The sequence below is a fragment of the Sorex fumeus genome, unplaced genomic scaffold (assembly GCF_029834395.1).
Source record: "Sorex fumeus unplaced genomic scaffold, SorFum_2.1 ptg000087l, whole genome shotgun sequence".
Classification (NCBI taxonomy): Eukaryota; Metazoa; Chordata; class Mammalia; order Eulipotyphla; family Soricidae; genus Sorex; species Sorex fumeus.
Window position 1 is genome coordinate 6,156,345 of NW_026606144.1, and position 26,088 is coordinate 6,182,432.

General features: G+C 42.8%; 1 protein-coding gene across 6 annotated transcripts in view; it reads right to left on the reverse strand.

The window, feature by feature from the left end:
* The window catches only part of SBNO1 (strawberry notch homolog 1), a 54,626-nt gene that overhangs the window by 19,204 nt on the left and 9,334 nt on the right, over nucleotides 1–26,088 (reverse strand). Inside the window, exons 2-16 of one of the 6 annotated variants that reach the window (XM_056131379.1) lie at nucleotides 20,187–20,315; nucleotides 18,581–18,685; nucleotides 16,321–16,630; nucleotides 13,135–13,235; nucleotides 11,304–11,400; nucleotides 9,163–9,323; nucleotides 7,026–7,159; nucleotides 6,771–6,861; nucleotides 5,636–5,797; nucleotides 4,740–4,875; nucleotides 3,899–4,004; nucleotides 3,616–3,769; nucleotides 2,906–3,088; nucleotides 2,166–2,263; nucleotides 864–1,015 (exon numbers count right to left, since the gene is read on the reverse strand). In XM_056131379.1, coding sequence (XP_055987354.1) covers nucleotides 864–1,015; nucleotides 2,166–2,263; nucleotides 2,906–3,088; nucleotides 3,616–3,769; nucleotides 3,899–4,004; nucleotides 4,740–4,875; nucleotides 5,636–5,797; nucleotides 6,771–6,861; nucleotides 7,026–7,159; nucleotides 9,163–9,323; nucleotides 11,304–11,400; nucleotides 13,135–13,235; nucleotides 16,321–16,630; nucleotides 18,581–18,685; nucleotides 20,187–20,315 — 2,119 coding nt within the window. Of the gene's footprint in view, nucleotides 1–863; nucleotides 1,016–2,165; nucleotides 2,264–2,905; nucleotides 3,089–3,615; nucleotides 3,770–3,898; nucleotides 4,005–4,739; nucleotides 4,876–5,635; nucleotides 5,798–6,770; nucleotides 6,862–7,025; nucleotides 7,160–9,162; nucleotides 9,324–11,303; nucleotides 11,401–13,134; nucleotides 13,236–16,320; nucleotides 16,634–18,574; nucleotides 18,686–20,180; nucleotides 20,316–26,088 lie in introns of all 6 variants that reach the window. The other 5 variants (XM_056131377.1, XM_056131380.1, XM_056131378.1 and 2 more) reach the window with 5 other exon arrangements.

The window sequence follows — 26,088 nt, forward strand, 5'->3', positions numbered from 1 at the left end:
ACATTTAATTCTTGAACCCAGCCGTAGAAAGCAAATCACTTCACAATGCTTTTTCAGCATGTCTGATTTGGGGGGGGGGTAAACTCTAAATAATAGTGGTGAATCTTTTATTGAAACAATGAATCTAATCAAAGCAGATAGAGTGTTAACTAGAATTCATCTGCTTCACAGGGACGGGGAGGGGTGGGGGGTGGGGTTTTATTGGGGTTCTTCATGGTAAAAAATAAGTATTGGTAAAGGGAAATGTGTTTGATATTTGCATGACTGAGACATAAACCTGAAAGCTTTGTAACCTTTCCCACAGTGATTCAATAAATAAATAAAAAAAAAAAAAAAAAAAAAAAAAAAAACAACCCTGTATGAGGGGCCGGAGAGACAATACAGCAGATTTACCACTTGCCTTACGTTGACCTAAGTTTGATCCTGGTACCCCGGTAAGGTCCCCCAAGCCTGCCATAATTCGTCTGAAACTTTTAAAAGAGAAAAACAGGGCTGGAGCAATAGCACAGCGGGTAGGGCATTTGTCTTGCATGCGGCCAACCCAGGTTCGATTCCCAGCATCCCATATGGTCCCCTGAGCACCACAAGGAGTGATTCCTGAGTGCAGAGCCAGGAGTAACCCCTGAGCATTGCTGGGTGTGAACCAAAAAAGAAAAAAAAAAAGAGAAAAACAATTGAAAAACTCAAAACATGAATGATGATTAAAAAAAAAAACTGCAACTGCAGATCAGCTGGAGGTGTGGTTCAACACTCCAGTGCAAGCCTTCCACACAGGAGGATCTAGAGTCACACCCCACTCCAGAGAGGGAGAAACACTGCTGAGAGAGTCATTTCGGCATCAACTGTTTCCGAAAAGCACATACCTTTCCGCTTCTTTACTTTATTTTCCTTGCACGGACTATCTCTTGGAGAACTATTGTTACTTGGAGCTGTCAAATCAATTCCGAGCAAACTATAAAGTTTTTTCCTGTCTGGAGCAGGGAAGTGTTTTTCAATGAGTGACTGCAACACTCCTCTGTGGAAGGAAAAAAAATGACAATTACACAGTTGGGTCTACAAATAACAGGTATAAAAAGTCTAAAGGAAAATATTTCTGAAACATAAATAGGCCTTGCTCAATCTTAAAAAATAGTAATACTGCTCAGGTAAAATTTAATTTTCCAGATCAAGATATTATACTGAAATATAAGTCAGCCCATGAGCAATTTTTCTTGACTAGTAGCTACATTAAAAAGTGAAAGTAAAAGGAACTGAAGAACTGACTTAAGTAGTAAGTTGTATCACTGAATGTGTTATTAACAAGATACTTTATATTTTCATAATAATCTTAAACCTGGTTTATATTTATACCTATGGAACATCTCATTTTGGTCTAGTTATTTCTTTTTTTTTTTTTTGGCTTTTTGGGTCATGCCCGGGGATGCACAGGGGTCACTCCTGGCTCCGCACTCAGGAATTATCCCTGGTGGTGCTCAGGAGACCACATGGGATGCTGGGTATCGAGCCTGGGTCAGCTGCGTGCAAAGCAAACGCCCCACCTGCTGTGTATCACTCCAGCCGCTGGATTAGTTATTTCAATTGCTCAAAGCTACATGTGATGAATGACTATGTTTTTAAACACGGAAATCCTAAAAAAAGATAAAGACTGCAAATGCAAAACGTAATTATCACTCACACTAATCTAAGGAGGAATCACTTGAATAATCCCCTCTAAAGCAACATGGCAATTTTACCACTAGAGTTACAAGTGGCAGCTTAAGCCAACAAACTGATAAGACGATGCCTAAAATAGTTTGAAAACTCTTCAAAAATATTTCATGACTTCCAGTTTTTCTATAAATATTTCTAAGCTGTGACAAACTATTAATTGCTCTTCTGATAAATGATAATTTCAAATTCATAAACTGAAACAAAACCAAACTGTCACGTAATCCTAAAATGTACACGACAAAAGAGATTCAAGCCCTTGTTTCTGTTCAAATACTATGCATAATAATCAATAATACTTATGTCAAAAGGCTTGACATTTCAGCACTGCTCTTTCAGAACAGAAATCCTGTTGTAAAAAAGTCACAGAATTATAAAACCTAAAACCAGATAACCTTTAAAAGATGATATAAAGAATGAGGTGAAATTTATGTGAAAGTTAGAATTTGAAACATTACTTGGCTGTTGAAACAAAATCATTTAATTCTCCTCCACCCTCTTCCAAGGCTTCTAGAGTCCTAGCTTCTCCTGTGGACTGCAGACCTATCACAACACACTGTAAGGAAAAAACACAAGGAGAACATAAGAATACATGTAGTGAAATGATACATGTTCCTTTTTTGGGGGGTGTGGGACGAACTGGGGGCTCAGAAACTAGACCAGCTAAGCTCCCAGGAGCCATGTAAAGCCTGGCTTCTCTATGCAAAGCATGCAGGTTGTTTCTCTCACTGGCCCTAACTGTAGTTTCTTAATGACATATTTTTTTAAAGGCTTTAGGGACAGAGAGATCACTCAATGGCCTAGAGTACATGCTTTGCACTCAAGAGGTCTAGGTTTGATCACTGGCACCATACTGTCCTCTAAGCACTGCCAGAAGTGGTCCCAAAGTAAAAAACAAAATAAAGTAACACGGTTTCACACAAGAATAAAACTGTCCAAGGGGCTGGGAGCTAGGCACAGGGGCCAGAGGCACGTGTTCTGGGCTGACTCCCAATGGTGCTCAGGGCAATATAATGCTAGGCTGCTAGGCCAGGGATCAAACTGAAATTGGCCAAGTGCAAGGCAAATGCCTAGATTCCTGCAGTATGTCTCTGGCTCTAAAAAAATGCATTTTTACCACTACTCTTTAAAAGGCGAGAACTTCATTATCACTGCAGAGGACCAATGCAAAAGGCATCTTCTCCGCTGTTCCGCTTACCTTTCCGTTCTTGATTTCTTCTCGAGCGAGCTGTACGACTCTCTTTACCTTCGACGCTATGCACAGATACTTGAAAAACCTCTGGTGAGCAGACCAGAACTGGCCCCACATGGACTTCTTCATTCGCTGCTCAGCATCGATCAGATCTGCAGCCTGCTGAAATCGTTCTCGGGCCACGACCCACTGAAAGACACACCCACTGCTTTAGGGGTTTCTGCCTGGGAATCACAGCTGGGAGTGACCATTCGTACCAAAAAGTGTTAAATTCAGGATTACTTAACATTCATACAATGAAGTTTCGTGAGGAACTTGGGAATCTTGAATGTTTTTATTTATTTTACTCTTTGGGCCATACCTGGCAATGCTCAGGAGTTGCTCCTGGCTCGGCACTCTTGGTCGCATGCAAGGCCAGTGCCCCACCTGTTCCACTATTGCTCAGACCCTTTCAAATAATTGTAGAACGCTCAGATTTAATTTCTTCATTAGTTAAGAAGTTATTTTTATAAGGTTAATTCTTTGAGTCCTAAAACTACAGTCGCAAGAATTACCTAACGAAAAGCTTGGAAAATTTGGAACCAGAATCTGTTGATTAATCTATTGTTTTACAATAGATACTAATTATACTCCTGCAAATGAAGAAATTACCCTGGAAAAATGGATGCACTGTCGGCAATATTAAATATACTAGAAATTAAAAACAGAATGCTCACCAGCTTAACTGCTTTGTTATACATTTTAACATAGCTCTGAGAAAGAAGAACTTCCTCAATTTTGAAGGTCACTCCAGTAAAGCTTAGTTGTCGGGCAATGTACATTCCTCTAAGCTTCATATCCATAGCAACTATTTCCATGGCACCAACACCTCTGAATAAAATTAAAACAGACAGTAGCTATCATTAAATATAGTAGGGCTTTAACATACATTGAAGAGGTTAGGAATAAAACATTTTTTAGACTGCTATGGAAAAATAATTGCATTGTAAATTTTATTACCTTCGTTCTACCGCTTGAATAAAATCACTGAATTCTCTAAATGGAGTTCCCTCACCCCATATTCCAAGACGGTTCATGTAGGCCATGTTTCGAGGTTCAGAAGCACCTGGAACAGCCAAAAGTTTATTACAGTTGAAAAAATAGCTAAGATTTTACCTCTGAAGCTTATTCTTGATGTTTGGTTTTTGGACCACATCTGGTGGTGCCAGATGCTAAACCAAGATCCCGGCAATAGCTATATACTAGGTAACTGCCCTGATCTTTGCACACTCTCTCAAGATACCTTATTTATTTATTTTGGTAGGAGCAGAAGAGTTATTTGAGTCATATCCAGAGGGGACTCAGGGATCACTCCTGATGTTCTCAGGGAACCATAAGTGGTGCTGGGGATTAAATCCTCTTATGAGCAAGGCAAGTGCCTTATCCACTGTACTCTATCACTGAGATCTTATTTATTTTTTAAAATTTTAAAAAATTTCTCTCTCTTTAGGGCATAAGTTAGCAGGGCTCAGGGCTTATTTCTGGTTCTTTTAGGTACTGCCAGAACAGAAACTGGGTCAGCTTCACAAGGAAATAAGGTCTTATGAAGTTAAGTACCTTAGACCCCAGCATTGTTTCACCAGTCCATAAAGGAAGTTTTGATATAGTAACACTGGTTCGTGACAAAATACAGACTAAGATACGCAGCACTGTAATTCGGTGAATCTCTATCATGATCACCACCAGAAGTCCTGTTTCCTTCCACCATCAATTAACCCTTCTCTACCAAAAAAACCCCTTCCCCTCTTGGTAACTCATCAATCGATTGTTTACAAGTGTATCTTGTTAAATAAGTACTCACCAGTGGCACTAGCATAAACAACTCTGGCTTTTGGCAATTTGTTCTGAAGCTCTAAAACTGCTAAGCCTGTTTTGGTTGGCTTTGAGGAACCAACAGGACACAAGTTTTTTGCTTTATGACATTCATCAAACACTATCTGTAAGGAATGAATTAAGGATCGGAGCACATTGGGAGTGAAGTCCTGCTTCCCTAGGCAGTGTCTCGCAAGGCATCTCAAGACAGTTGGGAGTGGGATGATGTTAAGCCACTGAGCATACCTTAGCATTTCATGGTCATTTCAGATTCACTTCACGATTACAAATATTTTAAGTTAAGCCCTCTATGTGCCTCTCAATTTGTCCCCTTGCCTTCCCTAGCCACAGAAGCATCCACTGAATGTAATATGAATCTTAGTTAAAAACATAATTTTCTTTTGGGGTACAAATGGTGCTCTGGATGGAACCCAGGCCTACCGCATGCAAGGAACGCGCACCAAAACCCATAGAGTTCCTGTCCAGCCCAAAACACTGGAAAACAGGACCCACTGTGCCAATGCCCAGCACAAAGATAGTTCAGGTCAAGTCTCTAAGGAGAAGCATGACTGGTAGCCAACTTAACCAGCATTTCAAAACCAGGAAACGAGGTATGTCACTATGTAGCATACAATATGACTCTATAAGGAAAGTAGAGTAGTTGGCACTTCTCACACCTATTAATCTTCTCTAAACCAGGAACTCATTGTGGGCTTCCTATACAGGACAGCTACAATGAAAAATCAACTTTCTGGCCTTCTCAGACTATCATCATTAAGCTCTCCTTTCAGCAATAATACCAGACTCCTGTTTTCCAAAAGTCAATCATCTTTACACTGATTTCTGTGACACTAGGAAATACATGAATCTTTGCTGAAAGGATACTACACCATCGAAGTCATCACCGCACCAGTGTAGCAGCTGTTTCAATCTAGTTTTGTATTTGCCACCGGACTGACTTTCACCAATAAGGGAAGAATAGGTAGCAAAAATGACACCTTTTTTCACACTTCCATTATGTTTCGAAGATATTTTTCCATACTTAAACTGAAAAGAGAAAAGAAAATAGTTTAATAAATATCCTTTTCTCTCTAAAACACTTATGCTACCTAAACTTTCATAGCAAGAAACTCTTAAGGGTGTGACATTCTTTGGGAAGTCAGAGAACCTCCTAAGATCATATAAGAATTCCTCATGGTACATGCATCCACACACGTGCCCAGGTGTGATACAATCACAGCAAGAATTCAGTCTCCATCAGTCTCAAAACCAAAGAGAAATATTACAAATCAGACTCGTCTATGAAAACAGCGATGCTCAGGGCTCTACTTGCGATACTTAAAAAAGAAAGAGCAAAAAATAAATAAATAAATAAAAATTAAAAACAAAAAAAGAAAGAGCGGAATAGACACAGAAAGACTGCATTTATCTGGGGAACATAAAATAACAAAATGGGAGACTAACACCCAGGAGTGGCCGAGCTTTGTAGTACCAGGAATTTTGCTCCATGACTTTGAGGCCAGCCACACATGCTAGGGGAAAAGGAAGCTCAGACAGAGAAGGGAGCACCAAATAAAGGGTGTTGGGAGGATCCTCCCAGGATGGGAGAAGCATGCTGAAAGTAGACTATAGACCAAACATGATTGCCACTCAATGCCTCTCTTGCAAACCACAGGACCCAAAAGGGGAGAGAGAGAGAACAAAAGGGAATGCCCTGCCACAGAGGCAGAGTGGGAAGGGGGGAGATGGGGGGTGGGAGGGATGCTGGGACCTGTGGTGGTGGAGGATGGGCGCTGGTAGAGGTATGGGTACTTGATCATTGTATAACTGAAACCCAAGCACAAAAATTTCTAAGTCTATAACTGTTCCTCATGGTGTTTCACTATAAAAAAATTAGGAAAAAAAAAATCTTTCTGTGAAATACCTCATTTAATTGTCATTAATGATCCAACAAAACTATTATTCCCATCTCACAGATATGTCAACACTGAAGGATCAACTGAACAAAAAATTTTCATACCTTATTTAATGAATGAACCAAAATGTTTTTTGCTCCAATATCCCTCAAATCTCTTTCAGCATCATACTTTAAATCATTTGAAACACTGAACCTGCCATTCAAAATAAAACATATATTAAATTTATATTCCATCATTTAGTAATATCCAGGAATAAAATAAATTCTTGATACTCAAAAAAAAAAAAAACCCATACCCACAAGAGTAAGTAATTTACTCATAGATGAGAATCTCCAGAGCGAGTCTATTGCACTCACCATAATGCTCTTTTCCTACTCAGCAAATAATTTTCATAGATGATTCCTGCTATGGTCCTTCCTTTACCTACACCTGCACCATCACCAATTAAGAAGCCAGCACGATCTCCATTAGGCAGAAATGTTTCATGTTGCTTAAAAAAAGAAAAAAAGTCAATTCATCTACTCCTTTTAAGTATCTTGTCGTTAACGTTTTCATACACAATTCTGATATATGACCCTCTGAAGACAGTGGTAAGGCACTTGCACAAGGCAGAAGGGATCTCAAGCACCCCACCTTGTCCCGTAAGTCTGCCAGGAGTGATCCCTGTGCCAGCAGTAAGCCCTGAGCACAGCTGGGTGTGGTCCCAAAACAAAAACAAGAAAAATAATATGATCCTTTTGGGTTTGTTTTTGTATCATACTCAGTGATGCTCAAGGCTTACCTTTTACTCTGAATTGAACTCTGGGATCACTCCCGGTGGGACTGAGGAAATCTCACAGGAAGCTGGAGACCAAGTCACATTGACTGCGTGCAAAGATCCTTACCTGCTGTATTATCTCTTCCATCCTACGACCGATTTTTGTATGAATAACATTGTTTGGCTTACTGTACATACTTTCTCCAGTTTTATTCTGTATTCTTGTACCACCACATGTTCCAGATAATCAAACAAACTGTACATTCTGCATTCCCCTTTCAATGCTTGCATAACCAAGCTTTTCCATCATAGGTTTTTGGCTATTTGACCATCACTTAGTTTTAAAACACAGGGTAAAACAAAAATCCTTAACACAGGTCTGGTGATAGTACAATGGATAAGGCAACTGACACAGGAACTACATTTGGTTCTGAGTCCAGAGCCAGTAGTGATCCCTGAGCACTAATAGGTATGCCCCACCCCTACCCCCTATAAACTAAACAAAACAAAATGTGGCAAATTGCTCCTTAAGGCCCTGTTCATCTCAGCCTGTTTCTTTGCTCACCTATCTCCATTGTAGAGAAACCTGTGTTCTCTTGAACATGTACTTCTCCCTGTCTCTCCCCTCTCATCCTTCAAAGTAAGTTTTAATAAAACATACCATGCTTCGGGGGCCTGAGAGAGAACAGCGAGCAGATCGCTGGCCTTGCATGAGGCCAACCAGGGTTCAACCTCCAGTATCCCATCCCAGGGGTTACTCCTGAGCACGGCCAGTTGTGGTCCACAAACAAACAAAAGAACCCAAAATCACCCTACCATGTTTCCAAAGAAAAAGCAAGCCTGGACTAATTCATATTTAAAAAGCTGGTAAAAAAATTAGAAAGACAGCAGAAAAGGTGTTGACCTTGCACACAGCAATTCAGGGTAGGAAGTCGGGTCACCCAAGCCCCATCAGGCATGATTCTTGAGCACTGAGACAGGAGAAAGCCTTTATAATAGTCGTAAGTGGCCCAAAAAACAAACGATAAAAAAGTTGGAAAAATATCCACCATAGATTAACACCACAGCTTATTGCATAAGTACCTACCACTGAATCTTAAGCTTTTTCTAGCTTTCTAGAGAGGGCAATGGTGTGGGGAGGAAGAACTGCAACAATGGGTGGGCTCTGGCTCAGGTAAAGAGTGTATGACACAAGTATGCAAAGGCTAGGTTCAACACACAGCACTACAACAAAAAAGGGAAAAGGTATGATCTGTATGGATGTTTGTCTATACATGTATGCATGCCTGTGGTCAGACGCCCAGTAATTTAATTATGCCAAATAACCTACTCTGAAATTCTACTACCAATTCCCAGTGAATTAAAGACAAATTATTCACTGAAAATTCACTCCCAATATTTACATTACCCCTCTCCCCCCTAATATATAGAGCTTGAAAAACAACAGTCACAAGTAATTCACACAAGAGATTTACCCTTTGGATTGTAAAGGAAAGGTAAAGGCCCTCCCGTTGATCGTCGATTTGCTCGAGCGGGCCCAGTAACGTCTCCATTGGAGACTTTGTTGTTACTGTGTCTGGCATATCTAATACTCTCGGTAGCTTGCCGGGCTCTCCGAGAGGGGCGGAGGAATCGAACTCGGGTCGGCCATGTTGGCCGCTTGTAAGGCGAACGCCCTGTCGCTGTGCTATCACTGTAAAGGTAAATTCTAGGTGTAGTTACGAAGCATCACTCACCTGGGCTGCATATGTGATTGCCTCGAGCTGCAATGCTGATAACCAGCCATTGTCAATGGTCTCTTCAGAAATAGATGTTTTGTACCAGACATCAGGAGGAGTGACACTAGATAAAGAACTGGTTTCCACTACAGCATCTGGGTGACGCAGGCCGATTTTTACTAAATGAAAATTTAAACATATTTCAGTTTGATTAGTAAAACCTCACTTTAAATACTATTTCTTTAATAGTAGAAATAAATTTATAACTTTATACTGAGGCTAATGGTAAAGTACTATCTGACTATAAAGACTTATTTTTCAATCACCTTTGACTTAAGACAAAAGATAAAAGTATCTACCTTGTTCGTTATCACCCTGTTCTTCAGCAATTAAAAAAAAAAACCCGGAATCCTAAATTAAGGAATTTATTATTTGGATAAATCGTTCACTTTAATTAACCAAGTGAAAAAAATACATGCAAGCTTACTTCCTGAAACATCTTTCAAAGAAAATCTTGGCTCTGATATTTAAAATAAGCACCTAATTCTCAAAAATGTGTAACATAAACTGCTTAAAATCATACTTCACAAAATGGTTTTGGGTTTTTTTTTTTCCCTTCTTCTTCTTTTGGGTGATACTCAGGGGCTACTTCGATCTCTGCACTCAAATCACTCCTAGTGGTACTTGGGAGACCATATGGGATGCAAAGGATTGATACCAAGGGCTAGGGAAATGTTCACTGGTAAAGGGAAGGGTGTTGGAACACTGTATGATTGAAATCAAATCTTGAACTTTTTTTTTTTTTTTGCTTTTTTGGGTCACCCTTGGTGATACACAGGGGATACTCCTGGCTCTGCACTCAGGAATTACTCCTGGTGATGCTTGTGGGATCATGTGGGATATAGGAATCGAACCTGGATCAGTCATGTGCTTTGGGCAAATTCTGCTATTGCTGCAGCCCTAAACTCTCAAAAAACCGAAAAAAAAAAAAAAAAAAACACCAGGATCTGCCTCATGCTCAAAGGTCACGGTCACGGTCCTCCCGTTTGCTCCAGCGGGCCCAGTAACGTCTCCATCATGGGACTTGCGGTAGGGCGTTTGCCTTACAAGCGGCCAACATGGCCAACCCGAGTTCGATTCCTCCACCCCTCTCGGAGAGCCCGGCAAGCTACCGAGAGTATCTCAACCGCACGGCAGAGCCTGGCAAGCTACCCATGACGTATTCGATATTCCAAACACAGTTACAAGTCTCATGATGCTTAAAGGTAAACATTTTAATTTCTGTTCCAGCCGGCCAGCAACTTACTTAATATATGTTAAAGATTTACTAACTTTATATGGATCAGATCTCTACTACTACCGAAACTACTGAAAAGTGCTGTCACAGAGATAAAGCAATCATGGACATTAAATAAGCCAATGTGCATTGGTAGATTCCTATAACACTATCCATAAAAAGCATGCAGTGGACCACAGTGATGTTACTTGCTGACTCTAGTTCATTTTTTAGCGTGCCAGCACTGACTGGCCTTTTATGTGTGAGGCAGGGCTCTATCACTAAGCACTAAAAAGGCTGGGAAGGGCCGGAGAGATAGTAAAGAGAATAGGGCACTTGCTTTTGCACAAAGCCAATCCAGGTTCAATCCCTGACATCTCTTAAGATCCACCAGGAGTATTTCCCGAGCTCAGAGCCAGGAGTAAGCCCTGAGCACTCCTGGGTATGCATAAAAAATTAAAAAAAAAAAAAAAACAGGCTGGGAAGATTGTTGAAAGAGCTGGAGGTCAACGTCTTGCACTTGCACACAGGAACCCTGAATTTAGTCTTGGCCCTGCAAGGTCGCTCAATCACCACCCAAACACTAACAAGTGTGGCCCAAAAGCCAGAAACTAATTCACCAGTGAAACTGCCATGCATATAGTTTAAAACATTATTCAAACTTATTACAAAGGGCTTGGAGATAGCTTGAAAGGGGGTAAAGTTAACGTTTTACAGGCAGAAAAAGTAGCCCAACATTGACAAAGGCAGAAAAAGCTCTTACAAAGCTCATCCTTGTCAACACTGACAGGTCATGTTAGATAATGGTGTGTACAGGAAAGTCACGTTGAGTTCAACAGAACTAGGGAAGCTCTCAGTATTTTGACAAATCCCAAAGACATACATTTTATCGGCATATACTCTGCGTAGGTTTCTGCATGCCCCATTTCTTCTTCATCTTCTTCCTCTGGTTCATCTTCTTCTTTCACAACAGGGACTTTCTATAACAGAGAGATTATATCAGAATGAGTAGAGGGATTAGTGGCCCAGCCAACAATCAGCAAATTCACGTGTAAGAAAACCCACAATCTTCAGTCTTGAGAAAAAGAAAACACACCCCACACTTTGATATGCCCTAAACTCAGAGACCCACTTTATAGTTTTGCTTCTGCACTAATGACAAGCAGTCTGTGACCACTCTCATCCCTAACAAGATCAGCGCAGGCTCCACCTCTATCCCACCATCCGTACCGCTGATGACTTTCCCCTGACGACTCCCTTCCCCGGTCACTCAGTCCTCACTGTTCCCATTCCAGAACTACAAAGAGGAAAAAGAAGAGGGGATGAAACCCCATACCATATATAACCTCCTATGCAGAATCTGTGAATCTCACACCCCACCCTCTTAGCGCATTCATCTTCTTTCCCAATATCCCCAAAACAAAACTAGGAAACAACGCAGTTTTAAGATTCAACTGAGGAAGAGAAAATTTAATTCAAATTTAAGTTCTACACATAATCAAATACATGATAAGTCATAATATCTACTCTATAGTTTATAAGCCTTGGCACATCTGGGTAAAAATTAAACCAGGAAAAGAAGACCAAACCTGCCCCAGGCAAGTTCCGTGAATGATCATCACAGTCATATACAATGTTTTTTAAAAAGTAAAGGCATGAGGCTGGAGTGAAATACAGCAGGGAGGGCATTTGCCTTGCACACAGCTCACCCAAGCTCACTTTCCAGCATCTCATATGGTCCCCCAAATTCACCAAGAAGTGATTCCTAAATCCTAAGCATTTGGGGGGGGGTGCGCACCCCTCCCCACAACCCCCGCCAAGAAGAATCTGGAAATTAGCAGTTTTATGTGTGACCAACAAACTCAATCCCCAGAAATGCATATTCTCTCAATGCTGGACGTAACCTCTGGAGCACTGCCCTATGAGACCAGAAACCAAGAAAAATCAAATTTAAGGGCTGGAGAGATACTACAGGGAATAAGATACTTGAATTGTATGTAACTGATCCTGATTCCATCCTAAGAATCAGATATGGTCCCTTGAGCACAGAACGAGGAGTAGCCCCTAAACCCTGATGGGTGTGGCAAGAAAATCAACAATATAGCATAGAACTGTTGACAAGCATGGGCTAGACAGTGAACATGAGTCACAAACATTTTTCCAAAATTCAACCTTAAGTATACAACCACCAGTTAAACCACTGGCCCGGCCAGCAAGGGTTCTCCTGGCTCTAGGTTCCAATCAGGTTATTCACTGTCCCTCCAACTCTGTATTTCACCAAGTCCTTTCACTATCCTAACATTGTCAGATAGTTACCTCTATTTCCTTCCTTGCTTCCTCAGCATCTTCTATCTCACTTGGTCACCCAAGCACACAGCAAACACACCTCATTTGTGCCGATCAAGTTTAAGCTGCCTTCCTAAAATGCCCTCTCCAGGGGCCTAGAGACACTACAGCATTTAGGGTGCTTGCTTTGCACATGGCCGACCTGAGTTTGATCCCTGGCACCCCATATGATCCCTGAACACCAACTAGAGTAATTTCTGAATGCTGAACCTGGAGTAACCCCCTGAGCACTGCCCACAAACAAAAAAATTTCATGTAGTTAAGGAATCCAACCTTTCTTTCACGCATTAATGAGACTTGTTTTAGAGTATTTCTAGTTGAAAGTTCTGTTATATACCAAACTACAAAGAAATAGCTTTTGAACTCACCATGGTTGGGGAAAAACTCCTCATCTTCATGTCGTTTATCCATATTCTTGCTACTTCTTTATTAGAGGACTCTTTCTTTACTGTTCCATTGCTTACATCAGCTGAGAGGGGAGTCAATGAACATTTTGAAACAAATTGTATTTCTATTCCCAGTTTTTAAAACATTCAATAAAATTTACCCACAGCAGCCTGCTTATCACTAACTTAAACTGTGAATAAGAAAGAAAACATGCAATGCTATCTGTCTGTGTAAAGAAACAATGTGACCCAGAAGACCTCCAGCTCAAAGGGCCAGTGACTGCTTCCTGCAGTGTGGTGGCTGGGGTCAATCCCTAGCACCACTGGGTCCCCAAGCAGCCCCCAAGCACAGAGTCAGCAAGTATTCCTCTCCACTGCTGAATGGATGCCAAAACTAAAAACAAACACTCCACCATGCTATAGTGAATGACACTGGAGGGAGAGAAAGTTGAAAACAAGTAACGCCTTGCTGGAGAGAGCACGCAAAGGGCTAAGCAAGTCCTCTGCACCCTGGATGCCCAAGTCGGTGGCCCACATGGTATACACCCCCAAACACAGCAGACAGCAATCCCCCAGTGAAGTTAGGTACAGTGAAGTTAGGTACAACAAAATGGAAACAAACACAAAACACAAGGAATAGATGGACAGAAATTAAGTAAAAATATCTATCAAGGGGCCAGAGAGATCGTACAACAGGTAAGGTCTAAGCACCATATAAAGCTGACACAGGCTTGACGCCCAGCACCCCATACGGTTCCCCAAGTCGCACCAGGAGGTATCCCTCAACAAGAGCCAGGAATAAGCCCTGAGCACATCCAGGTATGGCCCAAAACTTATTTTTTAAAGCAGTAAAAATTAAGAAAGATAAGCTTCTCAGAATTAGAGCATCGTCTGGATGCACTGGAACACAAGCTTTGCATGCAAGAGGCTCTGAACCCTGGGCCAGAGAGAAAATACCAGGGCAAAGGCACTTGGATGCATTCCACTGGGCCTGTTCCAAACCCCAGGCACCGACTACAGTCCACCAAGCACCATGAGGGGTCAATTCTGAGCATAAAGCCAAAAAAAGCCCCACAGCACCACTGGTGTGGCCCCGAAACAGATTTACCCCAGACAACAGAAACTATAAAATCTGTTATTTAGTGTAGAAGTAAATTCTAACATGATGTGATCGAACTGCTGAGCTTTTCCCTTAAGTCTAAACCCAGGTCTAGAGCGAGGATTCGAAGGGCTATATAATATACTATGCTTTGTATGCCGGCACCCCATGGTCCCGCGCACCTGAGCAATGAACAGAGAAGCCCCTGAAGATTGCAGGAGTGGGTCTAGAGCAATAGTACAGAGAGTAGGAAGTTTTCCTTGCAAGTGGAAGACCTGAGTTCAATCACCAGCACCCCATTATGGTCCCCTGACCCCACCAGGAGTGATCACTGAGCACAAAACTAGGACGAAGCCCTAAGCACCGCCAGGTATCACCCAAAAACAAACAAAAAAACCCCAAAAAAGACTGCAGGTGTGACCTCAAAACAACCCCTGCCTAGCCTAAACCTATTCTCTAGCTAGTAGTGACAGCTATATAACTCTAAAAATATACTGAGATCCTTAGAGATAATGCCGAGGGTAAGGCATGCAACTGGGCCAGGTTTGATTCTCTAAATCCCATATAATCTTCAGAGTTGCCAAGAGTAAGTCCCAAACATCATCTGATATGGCCCAAAAACAAAAAAGCAAAATATACTAAAATCCACTGTGATACTCAGAATTGTAGAAAGAAGTGATTTATAGTTGGTTCTAGTTTTAGGGTCATACTCAGTAGTGATCGGGAACCACGAGGTGACAAGAATCAAACCCAGGTTTCCTGAATAAACCATGCACACTGGCCCTTCAAACCAGCCCCAAAGGAGGCAAATTTTATGGTTTATAAATTTATCTCAATAAAGTTGTCATTAAAATGTTATGTATCGGGGCTGGAGTGATAACACAGCAGGTAGGGTATTTGCCTTGCCGACCCTGGTTTGATTCCCAGCATCCCGTATGGTCCCCCGAGCACCGCCAGGAGTAAGTCCTGAGTGCATGAGCCAGGAATAAGCCCTGTGCATCGCCGGGTGTGACCCAAAAAGAAAAAAAAAAGTTATGGATCTTACCTAAAAAATATTTAAGAGAGGGGCTGAAGATAGTACAGTGGGTAGGGTGTTTGCCTAGCAGGCGGCTGACCAAGGTTCGATTCCCAACATCCTATATGGTCCCGAGCACCGCCAGGAGTAATTCCTGAGTGCAAAGCAGGAGTAACCCCTGTAAATCACCAACGTGATGTGTGATCCAAAAAAACAAAAACAAAAACAAAAAAGAGATTTTATCTAAAACATGTCTAGCTACCAGCTTTGACACCAACTGACAGGAAAAGTCACAAAAAGTAAAAGTCAGAAGAAAAAATATTTAACGTCAGAGCTGATGCAGCAAAGCACCAGCTTCAAATATTTAAGGATTAAGCAATAGAATCTCCAAAGGAAAATAGAGGAGTTAGAGAGATGGCACATCGGGTAGGACTTTTGCCTTGCACGCAGCCGAACCAGGTTCGATTCCCAGCATCCCATATGGTCCCCTGAGCACTGCCAGGAGTAACTTCTGAGTGCAGAGCCAGGAGTAACTACTGTACATTGCCGGGTGTGACCCAAAAAGAAAAAAAAAAAAGAGTAAACTTTTGGGCCTACACCCAAGAATCAGACTTTTAGAACACATGATTCATAGGCACATGAAGTTTGAAAGACTTTATTAAAGAGACCAGAAAATTGTTAACCTGTTATTCCACACAAGATATTAAACCAGCCACTTGATAATTTCACTTTCTTTTTTCTTTTTTTTGGGGGGAAGCAGTGGGGGAGCCAACACCTGGCATGCCCAGGGCTTATTCCTGGCAGGGCTTGGGGGACTATATGGGAATGCTGGGGATCGAACTTGGGTCTGCCGCATGCGAGGCCAGCACACAGTTCACTATTGCTCAGGCCCCAATTCCCTGTCACTTCAAGATGCCAGATTTTCCTTATTCTAAATGTAGAGATACCTGTAGATGCCACTTCATTCCTGCCCAATTCTTTTGATATCTAATCAAACCTATAAAAACATTTACACATTTTAACCTGACACTGCCGCAAACAGAAAAAGACTTACTAGCTGCAGTGGCCACTGGCTGTGCGATGTTGGCTGGGGGCTTCAGCTTCATGAGTTCGTTCAGGCTGCTGTTCTTCAGCAAGTCCTTCAGTTGGACCTGGTCTTTGGAAGGTGCAGAGGTCATAGCATTTCTCACTGTGGGTGCTGAAACTGAAGGACGTGTGTTGGCTGTGGTCTGAATAAACTTGGTTAATGTGATGGTTTGCCGATTTGTCGTTACAGGTGGGGTTTTGGTCATTACAATTGTAGAGCCCAAGGTTGGAAGCTGATTAATTTGATTGAGCACAAATGTTGTAGTAGACGGAGGCTGCTGTTAGAAATAACAATAAATGTATTACACTACTGGAAAGTTCTCTCGTTAAGAACATGTCCATAAACACTAAAACAAGCATTTCATTCCATAAGCATCGACATTTCATTTTTAATTAAACAGGTGAAAATTTAACTTTGAAAGAAGATGGGCTGGAAAAACAGTGGGTGTAGGGCGCTTGCCTTAGCATGTGGCTGACCCAGGGTTAACCCCCAACATCCCATATGATCCCACAAGCACCACCAAGAGTAATTCCTAAGTGCAAAGCCAGAAGTTAAGATCTGAGCACCGCTGGGTGTGTTCCAAAACCAAGGAAGGAAGGAAGGAAAGAATGTAGGAGTGACTTCATTTTCCAAGCACAGAATGAATTAGACTAAGCAATACAGTAAAACTTCAATACAAGGGCTATGAACACAATCTTAGTACTTCCCTAACTAAATGGCTCAAAATCCTCAAGTAAAGGACTGGAAAGATTGTACAGCTTAAGTCACTTGCCTCAGTCAACCTGGGCTTCCCACCTAGCACCCTCGCACCCAGTATGATCCTTCAAGTCCCCCAGGAGTGATCCCTAAGTGCAGATCCCTAAGTCACTCCTGAGCAGCACCAGGCTATAATATATCGCTCAACAACACTTTGAGGGGGGGAGGGCGCGTAGGACCTCATAGGCCGCTGTACATAAGCCTCTCCCAGTTATTGTTAGTCAGCCAAGTAGCAATTCAAACCAAGAGCCAGATGATGCGGTGCTCTTCAGGTCCTACAGTTCCAGGGATTCTTCGGGCAACCCCAGTGGTGCTTGGGGGTCTCCAGGACTGTGTCCAGTGATGCTAGGGTTCACAGGATGACCATATGATGGCTAGGGTTCAAAGCGGCAGCTCTTGTAAGGGAAATGTTTTGACCACTGCACCATCTCTCTGGCTGAGATCATCTCTCATCCATATAAAAATATAATTTAACCAACCACTCTGCCACCACCCTGACAACCACCCTAACAGTCTGCTTAATTTAGAAGTCACTGTATCTGGGGCTGGGAACATGATTCAAATGGTGGCAAGCACACCTGGCACACGACAGACCTAAAGACTGACCCTCAGCACCAAGGTCCATGTCTCCATCACCATCAGATTGGGTCCGGTGGCCCCCAACACTTCAAGTAAGAGAGAAAGAGTTTGTGTGTGTGTGTGTGTGTGTGTGTGTGTGTGTGTGTGTGAGAGAGAGAGAGAGAGAGAGAGAGAGAGAGAGAGAGAGTGTCAAAACCAGAAAGGTTACAAGTTGCTCCCAGAGGTGCTCAGAGGACAATGCAGAGCCAGGACTGAGCCCAGGCCTCCAGCGTGCAGAGCATACGCACTAGTCGATACACAAATCACAACCATCCTGTTATTCGTCGATTGCCTCGAGCAGGCCTCAGTCATATAACCTAGTCATATAACCGAGTCATTTTCTTCCTTCCCGGGGTGACTTTCAGGCAGGGATTAGAAGGTCTGGAGGCAAGATGGCTCAATGCTGGGGCTCAACAGCGCTCTGTTGAGAACTCTGAGAGTCATGTCTGGCAGTGCTTTGATAGTCACACAGTGCCAGGGATGGAACTCAGTCCTAGATGTAAAGTACAAGACAATAATTCCTAACACATCCTCCCCAGTATTGCCAAGGGAATAGTCTAACACCTGCAATATAATGACAGAAAACTATTTCCTCTTAATTCTCTTGATCAAGTTAACTAGCAGGGAAAGTGAAATGCATGGTTTACAGGGAAGAAGAGTAGGAAACTGGAGAGAAAGAAGAGAGCAGGTGAATACGACAGCCTCAGGACTAAGGTTACAGCTCAGGAGAAGAGCATCTGCTTTGTGTATGTGAAGTCCTAAGTGTGCTCCCCAGCTCCACACAAAAAGTTCAAAAACCGTACTGCAATCCTAAATCAGTTTAATGTTAACATTAAATCTAAATAACTCTTACCCTAACATTTATTAGTGCTGAAGTAGGTACCGTCTCTGGTTCTTGTTTAACAGGAACTGCTGTTTCAGTCTCCAAACCCAGTTCTATTGTACTAAGTGGTACTGACTGGAGAGAAAAAAATAAAATACTGTTGGCATGAACTATTTCAAGAACAAAGATATAATTATTTTTGTTAAAACAAAATAAACAAGAATCGAACTGAAGGTAAAAATTACTGATAACAGCTAAGTTACAATAACTGCAAGCAAAACATCTTGATAAAACTGTTAACACAGAATTTAACTTGTATTGTGTATGTTTTGGGGGAGGGGGACACACCCAGCTGCACTCTGGGTTCCTTGGGATGGAGCAGAGGACTCCTGGATGGGCATTCACCCCAACCCCAGAATCCAATTTTTGCCTCAGAGAATGTGTATAATGTAAATTCAGAAAAATATTTCTATAAAGAACAAAGGCAGCAATTAAAGAAAGTAATAATCTTCCCACAGAAACAACTAAGCAACTCCTATCTAACTTTTACATATATGTCAAGGAAAAAAAACAGCTTAAAAGCTTGGGATATGGCTCAGCAGTAAGCACTCACACTGAACGTACAAGGCCCTGAGTTCAATCCCCAACAAAACAAAACACAAAACAAAACAAAAAAATCTCTTAGCACTGAACATAGGACCCTGTCTTGCATACAGTTGACCCTGTTCTGTCTCTGGTGAGAGGACCCTTATAAAGCTGGGCACAGATCCCAAATAACACCAAATGTAACCCAAATCCTGTCCCTCAGCATATATGCATACCCACACATAAAGCAACATTTTAAATAGCTCGAATCAGCCAGAGCCATAAGACAGTGGATAAGGTGCTTGGAAGGGCACTTTCACACAGCTGACCCAGGTTCAATCCCCAGATGGTTTCCTGAGAACTGCCAGGAGTGATCCCTGAGCAGAGTCAGGAGTATTCGCTGAGCACTACCAGCTTGGACCAAAAACATAAACAAACAAAACAATTCAATAGCACTTATGTAGTAAAACGTGTGTCTCCAATGTGTGAGAATCTGGGTTCGCTCTCTAGTACTCACCCCCCCCACTTCAAATGGGCCAAGGAGAGAGTTTAATTGGCTGAGCATATTCCTTGCATTAAAAAAAAACCCTGGGTTCAACCCTTAGCTATGGGTCCCCTAGGACCACCAAGTGGTCCAAAACCAAAAACTATGATTAATAAAGGCTTAAAGTTGAAGAGAATACTTAAGAAGACTAGAGTACGTGCATTACGCTCAGGATGCCTGGGTCCAATCCTGAGCACTGCAGACACTTAAATATTACTGAAAATAACCCCAAGCACTGAGTCAGAAGTAGCCCCTGAGCACTTTCAGGTGTCACCAAAAAGAAAAAAAAAATAGTAGTAGGATCAGAGCGATAGGGCAGGATAGTTAACCTGGATTCGGTCCCCAGCCTTCCACACGGTCACCCAAGCCCCACCAGGAATGATCCCTGAGCACAGAGCCAGGAGTTAAGCCCTGAGCATCACTGGGTGTATCCCAAAACAAAACCGAAAAAGAGGAAAAAGAAAAAGAAAATACCAATGTTTCCCAGAGGTTTTGATCAACTCTTACCTGCTGAACTGGAGTAGATGCTGGCGCCGCAAGCCCTGCATCTCCACCATCAATATCAAAGAGGTCATTAGGACTGATTCCACTTTCACTCAGAGCAGCAAGCAGTAAATCTTGCCCTGGCTCCACCATCTTTAAAATATTAAATATTAACATTAAAAAGATTTTATTTCTCTTTTAAGGATTTTATTCTATACATAAAACATAAACCTATATATAAAAACCAACATTTTAAAATTCAACTAAGGAAGCCAGAATAAATACAGCAGGTAGGGGAGGGCACCTGCCTTACATGAGACCAACTCAGGTTCGATCTCTGACATCACATAAGGTCCCCCAAGTCCAGCCGGTAGAGTGCAGCACCAGGAGTAAGTCCTGAATGCAACTGAGTGTGGTCCAAAATAAATAAATTTTTAAATTCGGGGCTGAAGCGACAGCACAGTGGGTAGGGCATTTGCCTTGCATGCAGCTGACCCGGGTTTGATTCCCAGCATCCCATATGGTCCCCTGAGAACCACCAGGAGTAATTCATGAGTGCAGAACCACAAGTAACCTCTGTGCACTGCCGGGTGTGACCCAAAAAGCAAATAATAATAATAATAATAATAATAATAAATTTTTAAGTTCAACCAAGAATTCTTCTCTGGGGCCCCAGGAGTAGCTCAGTGACTTGGACTACAACCCTCAAGCCATGAGTTGAACTGCTTGGGCCAGCCCGTGTCTACAGCACGAGCCTGGCACTGCTGCTGTCTGTCTGGCTCCACAGTCATTTCCAACCACCTCATAACCAAATGTGTGTGAACACTACAACTAAAGGGGTGCGATCCCAACAAGCACACCTTGAAAGACATGAAAACATCATCAAAATCAAGTTAGGAAGGATGAATGTCCCCAAGGCAAGGGCAAATTTGAGCACCACAGCAACTCTTGTGAAAACAACTAAAGAGTGTGACTCCCGCCCCTGCCAGCACAACAGCACAACTAAAACTTGTACCAAGAATCAGTCAGGTAGAGGGTGTGCGTGTGTGTGTGTGTGTGTTTGTGTACAAGCTCTCAATAGTAGCAATGATGGAAGGGAAAGGGGGAAGACAATTTTAATTTTCCATTTCCCTTCTACTATTGCTATTGTTGCTCTCATATACACACCTGGTTGCAATACTCGCACACAGCTTCGAAGCATCCCCCACCTGCCAACAGTGCTTGCATATGTTTAGTTGTGGTGACCCACCCACCCACCCCACCAAAAGAATAGTCCCAAGAAACCTCACATTACCAAAGGAAAAGCAAACATGTACATGAATAACAGCAAATATCTACAAAACGCAAAGAACAAAAAGGAACTGCTTAACTTTGCTTGGGGAGACAGGTTATAGCCAACAGAGCTGAGTTAAGAAAGAAATCATCAGAGGGTCAAGGATGATCCAAACAGCAATATTCAGTCATCAAGCATCAGGCATGAAAGACAGTGGCACTCCATAAAAAAGACTGATAGAAGCAATTCAATATGGAGATGGAAACCCAGAACAGAAACACAAGATTCAAGTGATGACAGAGAAGGAAGACATCACCCACTGCCCTGTACACAAACTCCCTTAATCACAGTGGTACGCCTTATTCACTTAACCACCTGGATAACTGGTGTGACTAAAGGGCTTTCATACAGAGGACCACTTGAATTAATTGGGACTTGTGACTAAAGTACTCCACAGCAGTGTGGAAGCAAACGGTGAAGCTATAATATTAAGACAAAAAGGTGGGAGACATCTTTATAAGCCACTTCAGCAGGACCAAGTGGCAAATAATGGCAGTAACGAGGGGTGGGGAAAGACTCTAAAGAATAAAACAGGAGGCAGAGGGATAGTATAGGGGCAGCATACTCGCCTTGCACACAGCTGGCCTGGTTTGATTCCTAACAACCCTATGGTGCCGCAAACCTGCCAGAAGTGAGCTCCGAGCAGAGACAAGAATAAGATGTGGGCACTGCCAGATGTGGACAACCCCCACCCCGAGAAAACAGACAAAAATAAAACAGTGCAGGTGAGAAAGCGCAAAGTGTTGGCGCAAGTGGCTTGCGCCATATGGTCCCTATGTCCCCAAAGCACAGAGCCAGAAGTAATCCCCAAGTAAGGCAGGGTATAGCCCTCACCAAAAAAGGACTGACTTCAGCTGAAAACTGGTTTGCAGAATTTAATGGGAAAGTATTTAAGGAGCATAGTTTAAGTGCACATTCTCTTAAAAGCCAGATTCAAAGTACTCTATCACCAAAAGTGAACTGCTGGGCCGGAGATAGTACCACGGGTAGTGCGTTCGGTTTACATGTGACCAATCAGGGTTTGATCCTTGGCACCACACGTGGTCTCTGAGCCTTCCAGGACGGATCCCAAAATGCAGTGCCAAGAAGCCCTTTTTGGCCAACTGTGCTGGTGGTTCAATGTCAGGACGCAAGGATATGAGGTTGCTTGGGTCCTGTGGTGCTGGAGATTAGCCCAGGCCCACATGGCAATGCTCTGGATCTCGAGAGTCACACCTAGTAGTGACTCAGGGACCTCTGGATTGCACTGGCAATGCTTTGGATCAGGTGATACTGGAGACTGAACCAGGGTCGCTGCGTGCAAGGCAAAGACCTTTAATCCCTTCACTATATAGTCCCAGAGCATTCTCAATTTCCACTTTCCTCTCTTTTATCTATAATCAACTTCTAGAACTCTGTTGTTCTTGGGGCAGGAAAGATAGTTCTGAGGGTAAGACACTTGCTCTGCACACAGCCAACTAGGGTTCGATCCCCAGCATCCCCTATGGTCTCCCTAGCACTGCCAGGACTGACTCTTGGACAGACAAGAGTAAGCCCTGAGCATCAACAGGTATGCCCTGCCAAATAATATAAGAGAAATCGGTTGTTCTCAAATTAATTTAATATTAAACATTTTCAGTTAGTTCATTTGTTCTAGTGTAATATTATTGTCATTATTTCACTATGGCCTATAAAAAATATTGGGACAGGAGATATACAACAGGAGTTTGCCTTGCCTGAAGAACCTGGTTAGATCCCAAGTACCACATACTGGTCCCCTGAGCACTGCCAGATGTGGCACAACTCTTCCCCCAAATAAGGTGCTTAGGAATGACCATAACTTTTCAATTTCTTTTTCTGGGGGAGAGAGGTCATATCTAGCTGTGCTTGGGGACTACTCGCAGTTCAATGTCACCAGTTGGGTGAGTACAACCAGCAGTGCTTGTAGGACAATGAGGTTTTCAGATATTGAACCCAGATCTTCCCATAGAAAGCTCAACCCTTCAAAACCATCTCTTAGGCTCCTGGGCATTCACTTTTTTTTTCTTTTTTTTTGGGGGGGGTCACACCCGGAGATGCACAGGGGTTACTCACAGCTCTGTACTCAGGAATTACCCCTGGTGGTATTCAGGGGACCATATGGGATGCTGGGGATTGAACCCAGGTTGGTCGTGTGCAAGGCAAGTGCCCTACCAACTGTGCTATTGCTCCAGCCCCCGGCATTCACTTTTTGTGGGACGAGGGTTTGGGTCACTCCACGCTAGTCTCAGGGCTCACTCCTGGTGCTGCCCAAAGATCACTACACATCACTGTTTTAAAGATGATGGACAGCAGGTCCTGAGAGAAGACAGTATAGTGGACAGGGTGCTTGCCTTGCACACAGCTGACCTGAGTTCAATCCCTGGATGTCCCCATAAATTCCCAAGAGCCCTGCTGGAATAATCCCTGAACACTGGGCCAGGAGTAAGCCCTGAGAACCACTGGTATGGCCCAAAACAAAGAAAAAAAAAAGGAGATGGATGAGTTCAGTGATAAAAGAAACTGCCTCACAATCCTGAGGTCTTTTTTTTTGGCTCTTTGGGTCACACCCGGTGGTACACAGGGGTTACTCCTGGCTCTGCACTCAGTAATTACTCCTGGCAATGCTTGGGGGACCCTATGGGATGCTGGGAATCGAACCCCAGGTCGGCCACGTACAAGGCAACGTCCTACCCACTGTGCTACTGTGCTATCTCTCCAGCCCCTCAATTCTGAGGTCTTTTTTTTTTTTTTTTGCTTTTTGGGTCACACCCAGCAATGCACAGAGGTTACTCCTAGCTCTGAACTCAGGAATCACACCTGGCAGTGCTCAGGGAACCATATGAGATGCTGGGAATCGAACCCAGGTTGGCCGCATGCAAGGCAAACGCCCTACCCGCAGTGTTATTGCTCCAGCCCCAATCCAATCCCAATCTCTACTGCTGCCCTCACAGTAGGCAGGCATAATCAGAGCAGCTTTGTTCTCAGGGGCTCCCAAAGCCCCTCGGCAACAGTGTGTACAATCTCTGGAACACTATGACCAGGAATATGCTACCCCAGGGACACCACAGCCACAGATTATGTGCGACTCCTAATCATTGTAACAAAAGGAAAGGGAGGAGAATGGTTATCATTTTAACTGGAAACAAAATATTTAAGAAGAAATTCTCCATTAGATAGGTTTATGTCACATACCCTTGTGTACTGTTTAGAAAGAAGCTCTAGGGACTGGAAAAAGAGTTAAGGCTCTTGCCTTGCAGGTGGTACCCAGGTTCCATCCCCAGCACTGCATACGGTGTCCTGAGCACCACCAAAAGTGACCCCTGAGCACAGAAGTGGGAATAAATAGCCCCTGAGCATCTCCATGTGTAATCTAAACTCCCTGACTTCCCCCAAAACACAGAGGTTCAAGCACTGGCTGCAGGCTTGCACTTCAAGTCCCTGTTCTCCCTAACACTTATTATCTCTTGCTAGTCGCTGTTTCTTTGCTTATTTCCACTCTGGAGAAGTCTGTGTTCTCTCTTGAACACATTTTTCCTCTCTCCTCAAATCTTTCTAAATAAGTTTCATTCAATAAAAGTATCTTGCTTCACTTTAAAAATCAAATAAAAGTTAACAGGGCTGGAGAGAGAGGACAGCAGTAAGGAGCTTGCCCTGCACACACTCACCGTGGGTTCAATCCCTGGTACTACACATGATCCCCTGAGGAATGACAGGGATGATCCGAGTCCAGGGTGGCCTAAAAAGCAAAAAAAAAAAAAAAAAAAAAAAAAAAAAAAGAGCCACAAAAGGAAAGGAAATAAAATAACGGTGACTATCCTTATCCTTTACAGGACTGATCCTTTACAGGACTGACCATGTCATTCATAAATATAAGAAGCCCACAATTCTGGACAAGATAGCACTGTAATTTGAAAAATAAAACAGGCTCAGAAAGCTTGTATTATCTACCCAAGGTCACCCACCCACACAGTGAACAGAAGACTGGAATCTAGACTGTTCAAACTCCCAAAGCCTCCATGTTCTTTTCCCAACAAATATCAAGTCATCATAGGTAACCAAGTAAACTTCAACACTGAACTTTAGAATAAATGAGTTTAAAATTAAAATTAAGGGCCAGGGAGATAACAAGCTGGAGCTCATAGTTTATATACAAGGGTCCAGGGTCAACTCCCTGCACAGCTTAAATGCCCAAGCACTAAGCCAGGATAGTGCCCCCTCTACTCACCAATGCTGCCAAGTGTGACTCAAAAGCTATCAATGAAAAGAAGCAGCACTGAACACCAAGAGTTAGCACGAAGACCCCACCTTATAAGAAAGTTGAAAATCTTTCTAAAATAGACTTAGCTGACCACTGTATCACTGTCCTCCTATTCATCAATTTGCTCAAGCGGGTGCCAGTAACACCTCCATTCGTCCCTGACACATGCTAGTGTAGCCCGATGGTATTCTGAGGGCTCTTTCAGGTCAGGGGAATGAGGACCATCATTGTTAATGTTTTCGGCATATGGAGTACTCCAGGGTAGCTTACCAGGCTCTGACATTTATAAATTTATATAAAGGGAAAAAATATATTAAAACAAAGGCAGAGAGCCT